Source organism: Centropristis striata, chromosome 13 (assembly GCF_030273125.1).
Source record: "Centropristis striata isolate RG_2023a ecotype Rhode Island chromosome 13, C.striata_1.0, whole genome shotgun sequence".
Classification (NCBI taxonomy): Eukaryota; Metazoa; Chordata; class Actinopteri; order Perciformes; family Serranidae; genus Centropristis; species Centropristis striata.
In genome coordinates this window covers 37,037,058-37,051,431 of record NC_081529.1, presented here as the reverse complement: position 1 = coordinate 37,051,431, position 14,374 = coordinate 37,037,058, and the positions used below count along the sequence as shown (strand labels likewise).

Sequence of the window (14,374 nt, the reverse complement as noted above, 5' to 3'; positions counted from 1 at the left end):
CTCCTCCTCCTCCCTCCTCCTCCTCCTCCTCCTCCCTCCTTCACTCATTCCACAGTCACTTCCTTCAAACCAGTCAGACGGCAAAGCTCCAGCTCTGTTCGTGTCGACTGCCCAGAGTCCACGAGCAGCTCAGAACCTTTTAACTCCCACCAAACCACCAAACCAACCAACCAACCAAACAACCAACCAACCAACCAACCAACCAAACAATCTGTCCTCATACACTCAGCGAAGGTAAGTTATCACCTCAGCTCTGCTTGTTTTTATCACATCTGCTTTTCTTAGGGGAAGGAAACTAGCATATGACCCCAGGGTTAAGGTGTGGTGGTGTGATAAATATTTAGGCTCAAGACATTTGCACTTATTGCATCAAACTGACAGTTTTGGATTGTTTTTGATCCACTCTGGATCAGTTTATTGTTGCTGGGCAGATACATATGCAGACTAAAGTGTGCAGGTAAAGAGTGTTTGCAGGGTGTGTAGCTACCACACCTGATAAGGTGTTGTGTTATCTGAAAGTCATTGTGTGTTAAAGGGAGGGGAGAGTTGTTGCAGACAGTTAACCCTCTAGAGTCTCCAAAAGCTCCAAATAATCCAGACTTGTTGCCTCCATCAGACTAGAAAACAAAGCAGCGTGGAGCCCTACTGTACATTTACCTCTAAAGTTCTGGCTGTAAACTCCATGAGGCCAGTTTCAGTTTGATGATGATATACCAAGTAAAACTGGAGACAAGCTCAAATAGATTTAGTATCAAATGATAGAACTGGATGGAACCCTCTTATATGGTAGATTTGACACCTTTGGTCACATTTGACACATTTACAATTCTTCATTGAGCATGATAGTGTTTTCAAAGTTAAAAAAATTTCAAAATCACATTTTATGTTGGACTAAAGGACTAAAAAAGACACAAAATGACTAAAAAAAGACACAAAATGACCAAAAAAGACACAAAATGACTACAAAAAGACACAAAATGACCAAAAAAGACACAAAATTACTAAAAGAATACAAAATGATTGAACAAAACAAAATGATTTTAAAAAAAGACACAAAAAGACATAAATTATCAAAAAATGACTTACAAAAACATGAAAAGGATTCAAAAATGGACAGAATAGCCCAAGACTCCATAGAGTTAAACTCAAACACATATTGTGATTTTCCCCATGAAGTGGATGTTTTTAAGACCTCAATTCTAAATTTGCAGCACAATAAGTAACATTAATCTAGTCGTAGGATTTTATGATTAAATCAGTGCAGGATTTCCTCAAACACTGCAAAAAAGCATGAAGCTCACCAAGTATTTTCTTCTCATATCCAGCAATAATATCTTAATTATCTTGTTCTGAGAATAATTTACCTGCTGACCATAGCTTCATGTGCTTATTTAATTATTAATATTATTATTATGTCCTTATTTAATTATCTTATTGTGTAAAGACTTGTTTTTAGGATTGACATTGTGAGCTTTTTCATGCTTTTCAATCTATTCAACTGTTGAATATGGTGAGTTTTTACCTAAAATATTGCTCAAAAAAAGCATACTTGGATTTATTTCAACATATCATTTGGTTTTTCCAGTGCCTATCTAGTAGATCATTTTTACTTATTTAAAGAATTGTTGCAAAGAAACATTTACTTACTGCACTGGCAGATAATTTGACTTGTTTCCAGCATGTATTTGCTTGATTCTAGTTATTTATTTCTTATTTTTGTCAGTTGGTTTTTGGAGTGTATCACCACCTTTATTATCTCACATTACTCACATCATTTATCAAACCTTGCACTGCAAAAAAGGTGTGCATGTTGAACGCTTAAAATAAGATGAATGATCTAACACTTCTAAATCTAAAGTTTTTTTTATCTTGGTAAGAACCACATAATTGTCAGGTCACTCTGCTCGGGCCAGTTCATCGCTGCTGGGAGCTTTCATTTTATCAATTTGTACATTTTTTGTCTTTTTTGGTCATTTTGTGACCAAAAGAAGATGTAAAAAAATACACAAAATGACCAAAAAATACAAAAAAAGACCAAAAAAAGACACTGAAAGACAAAAAAAGAAACAAAAAAGACCAAAAAAGACAATGAAAGACAAAAAAAGTTTTTTTTTTATCTTGGCAAGAACCAAATAATCATCAGGTCACTCTGCTCGGGCCAGTTCATCACTGCTGGCAGCTTTACTTTATCTGGTTTTAAGAGTTAATTTCTTATTTTAAGTGTTCAACATGCTTATTTCTAGATTTAATAATCTTAATTTAATAAATCTTGTCAAGGTAAATTATCTGTCCATGCAGCAAGATCATTTCCCTCAGATTTACTGTTTGATCTGGTTTTAGACCTTTAGATTTACTGTTTGATCTGGTTTTAGACCTTTAGATTTACTGTTTGATCTGGTTTTAGACCTTTAGATTTACTGTTTGATCTGGTTTTAGACCTTTAGATTTACTGTTTGATCTGGTTTTAGACCTTTAGATTTACTGTTTGATCTGGTTTTAGACCTTTAGATTTACTGTTTGATCTGGTTTTTAGACCTTTAGATTTACTGTTTGATCTGGTTTTTAGACTAAACACCTTTTCTGCAGTGTTGCAGTGCTTTGTCTGTTACAATCATGTTTCTCTACAAAATGTCTCCCTGGTTTCCTCCTGCGACCTGCAGCAACACATCTGCAGATCAGCCGGAACAGCAGCAGCTACATTCCTGCAGGTCTCCTGTGCAGACATGTCTCTGTACAGCTTCGGCCTGGAGCCGCTGTCCTGCCACACCTGGAACAAAGACAGAACCCGTGAGTCAATCAGCAAGCACAGACAAACACACAGCACTCATGTGTGCACATACCTTTCCATAGATTAAAGCAGTAGTTCTCAACCTTTTTGAGTCTCGACCCTCAATTTAACATCATGTTGTCTCACTGAACAGAATCTCACAGTTCAGATCAGACAAACTCAGTTGATACGATGAATTTTGGACAAATAATGAAGCAGACAACAACTAAAACATCTCTCTGTCTGTGTATTTATATATTTTTTATATTTTATTGTTCCTTTTAATCTAAGTCCTTTGCTATCAGTCTAAAGGTCCATTCTGACCTCCTGAGTGTGTAACAGTCAGCTTCAAGCCAGAGACTCCTTGGAAAGTAACAACTGGATACTTTCGGAAAAGACACAAAATTACCCAAAAAAGAATCAAATTGACCACAAAATGGCACAAAATGATCAAAAAAAGACACAAAATGACCAAAAAAAGGAAACAAAATGACCAAAATAGACACAAAATTACCAAAAAATGACATAAAATTAAGCAAAAAAGGACTCAAATTGACCACAAAATGACAAAAAATGACCACAAAAAGACACAAATTGATCAAAAAAGACGCACAATTACCAAAAAAGACACAAAATTTAAAAAAAAAGACATTAAATGACCAAAAAGACTGAAACACTTTAACACAGTTGAGACAGAGCTGACTTCCAAAATGATTTGGCGACCCCCAGAAATCGTCTCGCGACCCCAATCGGGGTCGGGACCCCCAGGTTGAGAATAGCTGGATTATAGAGAACAGGGTGGGGCCACACTTTGCAGTGCAGGAAGTAGATACACTAGATATGCTATTTTCTCCCTTCTCTAATTGCATTAATGTTGCCTGGGGAGCTGCAGGGAATCTGATTATCAATGCAGGAAATGAACTCAGAGAGCTTTACATCTGACTGCACTTTAGTTGAAGGATGTCTTCCTCTGTTTTCCTACTTGGCATTACAGTTATTGTCAAACACTGCAGTGCACTGGACTTGTTTTATTGTTTTACACACTTAACAAGAATGTTTCCACTCCAATACCCAGAATGAGGCAGTTCTCACTCGCCAAAACGCCGCTAATTTGAATACGAGCCGTCCTAGCGGTCTTTTGACCAGACTTTTTTTGGGCCTGTTGAAGATGCAGTTTTGTCAACTTAGCGAAATTGTTGCTATATTTAGCGACTTTTCAGACTTCCTTAGCGACTACATTTCAAGAAAGCAAGCGTCGACTTTTTTTGGTGTTATTGGAGACTTTTGGAGACTCGTTCTTACTCTTCTTAACGAGCCGCGGGGGCCGGAGGCTCTTCTTAACGACTCTACAGAAATAATTTATCCATAGAAACGTAGGAAAATTTGTCTTGTCACTCACAATCCTCTGGTAAAGCTGTCAGAGTTATAGTTTGGGCGTAGGACGCACAGATGCGCGACCAACACCACCAACAGCCTCATTGGGTCCCATATTAAAAACGCAGGAAGATTTCTGAAAAAGGGAGATGTAACAGTTTTTTTAGATCGCTCTAACAAAGCTATTTTTTCATTTTTCTTTTAAAAAAAAAACATATGTAGACGTTCAGGAAGAACTCGGATCAATGATAGGTATTATGGTTTTGCCAAAAATGCTTTCTGTTCGAGGCCAGAAATTCCAGTCTGTCCACCTCTGGCTGCTTTCACTCATCCGAAACATTTAGGTGGCAGTTAATTCTGTTGATTGCCTTTGATCTTTGATGTGATTACAATTACAGACACACACACACACACACACACACACACACACACAAACATGCACGTAAGCGCGCACACTCCTCCAGATACACATGCTTCAAACACACACACACACGGACACACACACACACACACACACGGACACACGGACACACACACACACACACACATTTTGAGGTTAAAGGGCATAGTTATAAATCTCTGAAGAATCTCATCATAGTGTACACACACCGGCAGTAGCCCCCGTGGCCCTTTCACAATTTCCCCAGAGGAAATTTTCTAGTTTTTTATACTCTGCACCTTTTCATCACACAAGATGTAACAGACTGAGAGCCATTACAGTTGCTCCTAAAATAAAGAGCTTACATTGCTATCATGAAGTGTTAATAATGAACATGTTTTCTCTCTGCAGAGATTGCAGTGAGTCCTAACAACAATGTGGTGATTATCTATGAGAAGAAAGGCAAAGGGTGGACCAAGATCCACGAGCTGACGGAGCACAGTGGACGCATCACAGGTACGCTTACTAACCAGAGATAGAAGGGAAGTGACATGTTTGACAAACTGAAAATATGGGGATTGTAAAGGTCTCAGGTTGGTAGTGTGTGTTTTTAAAACGATAACTAACTGAAACTGTATTTTGTGGTTCCAAAACTAACTAAAACTAACTAAAATTATAGTGAAAATGTCCTTCGTTTTTCGTCTTTGTCAACTTTTTTCATCCGTAAACCTTTTTGGTTGATATGAAATCTATTTCATCTATCTGGTTTTATGACTTAATAAACTTATTGGGGCTGAGATGGATCAGACAAAGGAAATAAAGGAAACATTTATAGTGACCTTATTGAATCTGGACCCAACAAATACCCCATTACAAAAAAAACTAAAGCTAATAAAAACTAAACTAAAACTAAGCATTTAAAAAAATAATAATAATAATTTAAAAAGTAATTAAAACTAACAAATTCACTCTAAAAACTCATTAAAACTAATCTAAAAACAAAAATTGACAATAAAATTAAAACTAAAACTAATGAAAAATCCAATTCATGAGAAAAAAAATTCTCAAATTTACGGGAAGATTTTGTCAAATTTACAAGAAAAAGTAACAAATTTAAGGGGGAAAAGTGACAAATTTACGTGGAAAAAATTGACAAATTTACAGGAAAAATTGACAAATTTATAAGGAAAAAGTGACAAATTTAAAGAAAAAAAGTGACAAATTTACAAGAAAAAGTGACAAATTAACAAGAAAAAGTGACAAATTAACAAGAAAAAAGTGACAAATTTACGGGGAAAATTTGACAAATTGACAGGAAAAAATTGACAAATTTACAGGAAAAAAGTGAAAAATTTATAAGAAAAAAGTGACAAATTTAAAAAGAAAAAAGTGACAAACTGACGAGAAAAAAGTGACAAATTTACAAGAAAAAAGTGACAAATTTACAAGAAAAAGTTACATTTATTGTGACCTTATTGAATCTGGCACCCAAAAAATACCCCATTACAAAAAAAACTATAACTAATAGAAACTTAACTAAACCTAAGCATTTTCCAAAAGAAAAAAAAAGCAAATAAAACTAACAAACTCACTCTAAAAACGAATTTAAAAACAAAAATTGACAATAAAATTAAAACTAAAACTAATGAAAAATCCAAAACTATTATAACCTTGATCAAAAAATAACGCAACAGAATTTTAAATCTCAGGAAAAAAAATAAAAGATTCCACCTTAGTGGGATATATTTCCTGGTATAATTCATAGATCCTCTGAAACCTGAACAGAGCTTATTGACGTTCTGTCCCCAGGCATCGACTGGGCCCCCGAGTCCAACCGCATCGTGACGTGTGCGTCCGACCGTAACGCCTACGTGTGGACCCTGAAGGACGGCGTGTGGAAGCCCACCCTGGTGCTGGTCCGCATCAACCGAGCCGCCACATGTGTCAAGTGGTCGCCACTGGAGAACAAGTTCGCCCTGGGCAGCGGAGCTCGCCTCATCTCCGTCTGCTACTTTGAGAAGGAGAATGATTGGTGAGCAAAACACGATACGATTAAAACTGAAAGACTATGAAAGCGCCGGAGAGCCCTGCTGCTGTCAGCTTCTTTGTTTTGGCTTTTCCAGAAGTTTCCACATCCCATTTAGTGCATCAATGTGCGTTTTTGCAGAGATTTTTTTCAAATTTTGCAGTGTGCATTCAGCATTTCAATGCATTTTCAATCTTTTGTGTTTAATGTTTTTTGTGTGTTTTTATATGTGTTTTTTTTTGGGGGGGGTGCGTGTTTTTTGCATTTCTTTGTGATTTTTGTGCATTTTTTGTGTTTACTTTGTGTTTTTCTGTTTTTTTTGTTGTTTTTCTGTCATTTTGTGTGTGTTTTTATGTGTTGTGTGTTTTTTTTTGGTTGCAATTTTTGTGCTTTTTGTGCGTTTTTATGTGTTTTTGTGTTTTTATTGTGCTTTTCTGTTTTTTTGTGGGGGTTTTTGTCATTTTTTGTGTTTTTTGTAAAAAAAAAAAATAAAAATAAAAATTGTGTGATTTCTGTGTTTTTATGTGTTTTTGTAATTTGATTGTGGTTTTTTATCGTTTTTTTTTTGTGTTTTTTGTATTTTTGTGTGTGTTTTTACTGTGTTTTTGTGTTCAAAATGTTGATCCAGTAAGTCAAAATTAAAAAATAATAATCAGGTCATATCAGTGAGGTTGTGCTGAAAACAATGATACCAACATGGCATGATGAACACTTTTTAAATGGTTTATACAGGCAGAATGAGAAAAAAAGGAGTCAGAAACCAACAGAATAGCCCCAAAACTCAAGGGTTAAATTGATATTGCTTTTGAAGGCCAAGATAATTTACCTCAACAGAACTGGAGCCAACAGATTGGAATGTCAATCCACAGTGGTAATGCAGAAACTAACAGAAACTTACAGAAGGTAGACATAACACAGCTAAATACAGAAAAGGGCTGAAAATAAAAAGCACTATACTACATTTTCAAACAGTATGTCTCTTACCTCTTACCTGACACAAAGCTTTCTAACGAATTTTCTCCGTTCCTTTCAGGTGGCTGAGTAAGCACATCAAGAAGTCGGTTCGCTCCACCGTCCTGAGTCTGAACTGGCACGCCAACAACATCCTGCTGGCAGCAGGCTCTGCAGACCTCCACTGCAGGTGACTCAACTCCCAAAACTAGAAGTGAAGGGACAACAAAGCTTCATGAACCATTTGCTTTATTTTCTGACCCCACTAGATGGCACTGTTGGCTTCAAAAAAGGCTCCAGCAATGGTAACTGAGTGTGTTTTCAGCCCTTTGTTGAACAAAGAGTGCCATCTAGTGGGGTCAAAAAATAAAGAAAATGGTTCATGAAGCTTCGTTGTCACTTCGCTTCTAACTAGCTCGGCTAGCAAGAGACAACTGTTGACACAAAATAGTGTCTTTTATTCTAAACAACACTGAACAAGACATTTTAAGCCACCAAAATATTATGATTGATGATTTGACGAGGCCTAGGGATTAACGAATCGGGCTTGTAACCGGAGGGTCGCGAGTTCGAATCCCAGGATGGACAGGTCAAGGACCGGGGTGCTCTTGAGCAAGGCACCTAACCCCCCACTGGTGGAGAAGTGCTCCTAGAGGGTAGCCTGGACATGATGTCCATGGGCGATTCTTAGCCCTGCTTTTGGTATCCAATCACAGAACGGGGAGGGACGGCGAGACGATGTTGGTACTATTGGATAGAGGGAAGCTTGTAGTTTTCTTACGGATCCAACATGGCTGCAGCAGACGCCAAGCTCTCTTTGGATCTAGCTGTAGACAGTGTTCTAGATAGTTTAGAGACAAAGTTTATTTTAAAAGAAGAACAACGTTTGGCTTTACACTCCTGTTTCACCACCAAAAAGGAGGTTTTAGCCTTGCTGAGAAACAGGATTTGGCAAAAGCCTAATCTACCAACTAGCCCCGTTAGCGGCTAAGCTAATGGGGTTTAGCGAGACTCCGCTCATTGTGGTCCTGCTTCCTTAGTCGAATTTCTGTCACTCTACATATGTCATCTTGTATAACTGATACGATTGGCTAAGAGCTACGTTCAGACGCTTATGATAGACATTCGTAACGCCCAATAAATGGTTCTGGAGGATCGTAAACCACGCCTCCTCTACGGAAAAATGAATAGGTGGTCTCCAGACTAGATCTCTGGGGTCTGGGGTTAGCCAGGCTAGCTAGAGGGCACAGCGCAGGTTGAATTTCCCCATTGTGGGACTAAAGAAAGTGATATCCTAATATTGTGGGTTTTGTACATAATAATAATAACAGTCAGACTGTTGTTAATATCAATATATCCACTAAAGCAGCAAGTATACCATTGGGTCCCAACGATGACAAACTTTAACTCTATACTATGCTTCTCAGGGTTTTCTCAGCCTACATCAAGGACATCGAGGACAAGCCTGGCCCCACGGCCTGGGGGGCCAAGATGCCTTTTGGGGAGATGATGCTGGAGCATAAGGACTGTGGCGGCTGGGTGCACAGCGTCTCCTTCTCCCCCAGTGGAGACCAGCTGGCCCTGGTGGCCCATAACAGCAGCATCACCGTGGTGGACGCCGCCCAAGGAAAGGAGTCAGTCATTCACTGTCCATTTACAACATCAATCAACTTCTTTATCAGACTCACTAGGCCAGCAACACTTCAGGGCTCCAATTCAAGGAAAACTTTTAGTATTTCAACACTGGCTTCTGTTGTCTGCCTTTGTGTTTCACTGGCTAAAACTATTGTTCTATATGTGATCCTGTGATTAATTTACTGTCATAGGAGTCTTCTGACATTTCATCACTACCACTACTACTTTCTGATCTCTGTCCATCCAGGGCCACCCAGCTGACCACGGACCGTCTGCCCCTGCTGAGTGTGCTCTATGTCAGCCCCACGGAGATTGTTGCTGCGGTAACTATCACCTGCTGTGTGTCTATGTGTCTTAGTATGTTTGTGTGCATCCAGAATTTCCAAGCTTTCTTCTTTCTCTTAAGAGGAAGAGATGATCAACTACTGAACTCAATGTGAAACTGCGACAATCAATATTTCTACAGTACCACTCAAAAGTTTGGACACACCTTGTCATTCAAAGGTTTCTCTCTTTTTTTTTTTTTTTTTTTTTTAACATTTTCAAAAAATGGGTTTGGGGGGGGGGTATGGATATCTGTATGTGTGGGAGTTTTTTTGTGTGTGTAAGCCTGAGACCCGCCTTTGTCCAGTACCTAATCAAAAACAAAAAGCGATAACATAGCGGTTGCTATGGAGACAACCTTACTAGGTCCCCATACAGCAGCAGACAGTCAACAGGTGTCTGTAGGTTGGGGGGGGGGTTGATCAAATCCATGATTTTTTAGTTTGGAGAGCAGTGTAGAGAGTCTCTCAAGAGGAGAAGAAAATGATTGTGTAAAAACAAACCAGAATATGTTGTTTCAGAGTCGTCCTTTTGCTTTGATGAAGCTTTACACACTGTTGTTCTCTCAGTCAGATTCATGAGGTCTCATTAATGGTTTTCAGTCAACAGGTGTGCCTTGTTAAGAGTTAATTTGTGGAATTTCTTGCCTTTTTAATGTGTTTGAGACCATTACAGCAAAGGGAGGCTTTTCATTTCTTTATTATATTAATATTAATCTACAGTGTAGAAGATTTAATAAGAAATGAAAGAAAAGAAAAACATTGAAAGAGAAGGTGTGTCCAAACTTTTGACTGGTACTGTGTATTTACAATTGATCAAATATGCAATGTAAATGAGTAAGGTCCTCATAATGATGAATGCCGAAGAGAAATATCACCAAATCTGCAGTTACCCTCAACCCTACAGAGCTTTGTAATATCTTTTTCATTGTTTTTGGACCATAAATCTTGTTTTCAGGGCAGCAGGTAGTTGTTTTCAGTAAAATAAAACCCCCACTGATACACAAACTGTAGTTAGAGAGTGGCTGGGGAACAAACTGGAGCATTTATTAGCATAAGAGCCAGATATACTACTTTGCTCTGTTTGTGCTGGATGAGTAAATAGGAAACTGTTTGCTTAAGTGTTTTTTAAAAAGTGTTTTCAGCTTTATTCAGCTATCATCTGGTGAGTAAAAAACATATATTAATGAAGCTTTAGGTTAAAATGGTAAGGCCACAATGTAAATAAAAATCCTCTTTAGTAAATCTTTATATAAATAAGAGTCGTGGCCGACTAATATTAAGCCTTTTTTCTAACTAAAGTTTGTGATATACAAATAAAGGCAAATAATAGTTTGGGATTTTTCATCAGTTTCAGTCAATTTTCAGTCAAATAAATTCAGTTAGTTTTAATGAGTTTTTAGAGTGAGTTTGCTAGTTTTAATTAGTTTTTATTTTTTGGAAAATGCTTAGTTTTAGTTTAGTTTAGTTGTTTTGTAATGGGGTATTTGTTGGGTCCAGATTCAATAAGGTCACAATAAATGTTTCCTTTATTTCCTTTGTCTGATCCATCTCAACCCCAATAAGTTTATTAAGTCATAAAACCAGATAGATGAAATAGATTTCATATCAACCAAAAAGGTTTACGGATGAAAAAAGTTGACAAAGACGAAAACGAAGGACATTTTCACTATAATTTTAGTTAGTTTTGTAACCACAAAATACAGTTTCAGTTAGTTATGGGTTTTTTTTTTTTAAACTCTCGTTTTTATTTTTATTTCAGTTACCGAAAATGTTTTTTCAATTCTAGTTTCTGTTATTTCGTTAGTTTTCGTTCTCTAGAATAACCTTGGTGGAAACTAATGTAATGGACGATCACAATTATGAGCATGTTGGTCTTCCTCTTGGTCAGTTAGTTCTTTAAAATTAATTTAAAATCAATTGTGTTAATCTAACTTATTAAATTAATTTTAAAGAACTTAATTCATTTAGGTGTTACCAAATGAAACAATTCGATTAAGTTGGTTCAACTATTTTCTTTTTTCAGTGTAAGTCTGTTCATGTTTGTAACATGTCTTATGCTCATGTTGCGGAGGTTTTTTTCATCGTTTTTTCCTCCTTTCCTCCTTTCCTCTCCTCACGTTGTGCTGTATTTCTTTCTCTTCATCCCCGTCTTCCTGTCCTCTTCACCTCTGTCATATTGTTTTGTGTGTTTTTTGTACGTTTTGGACGGGTTGATGGCTAATTTCATTGCACTATACCCTGTGCAATGACAATAAAGGCTTTCTGATTTCTGATTTCATCTCTTTTCTGCCAGGGTCATGACTGTTGCCCCTACCAGTTCACCTACAAGGGTCCAGGAGCTCTGGAGTTTGTGAAGAAGCTGGACATCCCCAAGCAGACCTCCAAGGGCAGCATGTCCGCCATGCAACACTTCCGCAACCTGGACATGAAGGCAACTGATGAGGACAGCAACGAGCTGGACACCCTGCACCAGAACAGCATCACGTAGGTTTTTAATGCTGTTTCCCTTTAACGTAGAATCACAACCTCTAGCAAGATTGTTTTATATATCCTAAATATATATACTTTTTTTTTTGTGGTAATTTTGTGTCCTTTTTAAATGTTGTCGCTTTTTTCATAATTGTAAATCTGTTTTGTAATTTTGTGTCTTTTTACATATTTTTTTGGAACTTTTATGGCTTTTTTTTTTTTTTAAGGTAATTTTGGTTATTTTTTTGGTTATTTTACCTCGTCTTTGGTCATTTTTGGTAAATTTTGGTTTTACTGAAGTAAAAATACTAATACCACACTGTGAAATGACTCCACTACAGTAAAAGTCCTGCATTTAAAACTGACTGAAGTAAAAGTACAAAAGTATCAGCATCAAAATGTACTTAAAGTATCAAAAGTAAAAGTACTCATTATGCAGAATGGAGCCACTCAGATTGTTTTATATATTCTAAATATATATACATTTTTTGGTAATTTTGTGTCTTTTTTAAATGTTGTTGCTTTTTTGGTAATTGTAAATCTTTTTTGTAATTGTGTCTTTTTTTAATTTTGTCATTTTTTTGTGTCTTTTTTGGTCATTGTAATAATTTTTTTTCAAATTTGTTTCTTTTTTTTTAATTTGTGTTTTTTTTTTTTTTTTTTACATATTTTTTGGTACTTTTATGGCTTTTTAAAGGTAATTTTGTTTTTGTTTTTTTGTTGATTTTACCTCGTCTTTGGTCATATTTGGTCATATTTAACCTTTTTTTTTTCAATTTTGTGTTGTTTTGGTCATTTTATGTCAAACTTGCTAACTTTAAAGTACAAAAGTATCAGCATCAAAATGTACTTAAAGTATCAAAAGTAAAAGTACTTGTAATGCAGAATATTCCCACACACATTTTTTTAAATATATATTCTAAATATATTATTACATTATTTGTTCAAGATTCAAGGTTTTTATTTGCCATTTGTGAACAGACTTCAGTCCAAACACAGAGTCAACAAAGAAAATTAATAAGGAGAATAAATATAAAATATAAAAATATACAAGGGTATCAGCTCATAATATGGACATTATATACAACATTATGGAATAAGGCAGTCTAATAAGAACAATATAAATATATAAAATATCGATGCACTGTACAGAAGGTTTGGTATGTGCAGACTCAGAGTAATAAATATATATTAATAAATAATAGTTGATGCTTTTATGTAAGCAGTGTTTTAATTTTGTAAAGACATGGCTCATTTTAACTACCAAAGATACTGTTATGATCATTTAAAAACATGTCAAATTTCATGTTTTTATGTTAAATCTGGACCTGTAAAGTAACTAAAGCTGTCAGATTAATGTAGTGGAGTAAAAAGTTCAATATTTGCCTCTAAAATGTAGTGAAGGAGAAGTATAAAGTTACATAAAATGGAAATACTCAAGTAAAGTACAAGTACATGAAAAGTGTACTTAAGTACAGTACTTGAGTAAATGTACTTAATTATTTTCCACGACTGACCGAGACGTTGTCCACTCAAGTGGGATATTTTTGTGGATTTGAACCCAACAGCACCATCATGTGGTGACTTTATATGGTTGTTTCATAACTCTTAAACCATTTAGTTTAATTTAAAAGCTAATTTATTTCTTTTTAATGATGGAGACACGCAGAGTGAGCGGATATTTCAGAGGGCGTGGCCTGAGACTTTCCCAGTGGACACTCTTCCCATTTAACCCATTTAATCCCAAATTTTTCCCAGACATGAAAATATCCAAATCATGTGTCATTAGTACACCTTTGAAATAATCAACCATTGGTTTAAAAGATTTTTTAATGGAAAAATAGGTGAAAAAGTGTGTTTTATGTTCGGTCACAATAGTGACTGGTGGGATAAGATGTTGTATCTACCATTTACCCATCAGGCTTGTAGAATCTGATCATGTAATAACATTAATGGAGGTTATTACATTATCAGGTTAGCCTTCATTTCCCAAGTCCTGATAATGTAATAATTCCCCAATATTGTAATAATGTAACAGCAGACCACCCATTACTTGGGTTCAAGTGGTGATACTGTGTATCAACTCTAGCTCAGAGCTCTAGCGCCACCAACAGGTCAAAGTTGGATGTTTAGTAACTTTTGACCCGTTATTGGGGAATTATTACATTATCAGGACTTGCGAAATGAAGGCTAACCTGATAATGTAATAACCTCCATTAATGTTATACTTTATTACATTATTGGTAAAAAGTGTATTACATTATCGGGAAATTGGGTTGTCACAGCAGTCCGGTATTTAAGTACAATAAAATACAATAGAATAAAATACTGAGGTAGCATAAATAAGAACAACAATAGAAAAAAAACACAGAATAGAACAAGGACAGTTAAGAAGTTGAAAAAAAGAACATCAGTTGGTAGGATGGTTGGTAAGATGATGGTAATAA

At 36.1% G+C, this 14,374-nt stretch overlaps 1 protein-coding gene across 1 annotated transcript in view; it reads left to right on the top strand.

Annotated features, from left to right (window-relative positions):
- Positions 1-194: 194 nt before the first annotated feature.
- zgc:86896 (uncharacterized protein LOC415190 homolog) overlaps positions 195-14,374 on the top strand; it is an 18,105-nt gene continuing 3,925 nt past the window's right edge. Inside the window, exons 1-8 of the mRNA XM_059348628.1 lie at positions 195-234; positions 2,661-2,787; positions 4,932-5,036; positions 6,330-6,552; positions 7,580-7,687; positions 8,925-9,131; positions 9,380-9,455; positions 11,752-11,942. Of these exons, the coding sequence (XP_059204611.1) occupies positions 2,724-2,787; positions 4,932-5,036; positions 6,330-6,552; positions 7,580-7,687; positions 8,925-9,131; positions 9,380-9,455; positions 11,752-11,942 (974 nt within the window). The 5' untranslated portion in view covers positions 195-234; positions 2,661-2,723. The remainder of the gene's footprint in view (positions 235-2,660; positions 2,788-4,931; positions 5,037-6,329; positions 6,553-7,579; positions 7,688-8,924; positions 9,132-9,379; positions 9,456-11,751; positions 11,943-14,374) is intronic.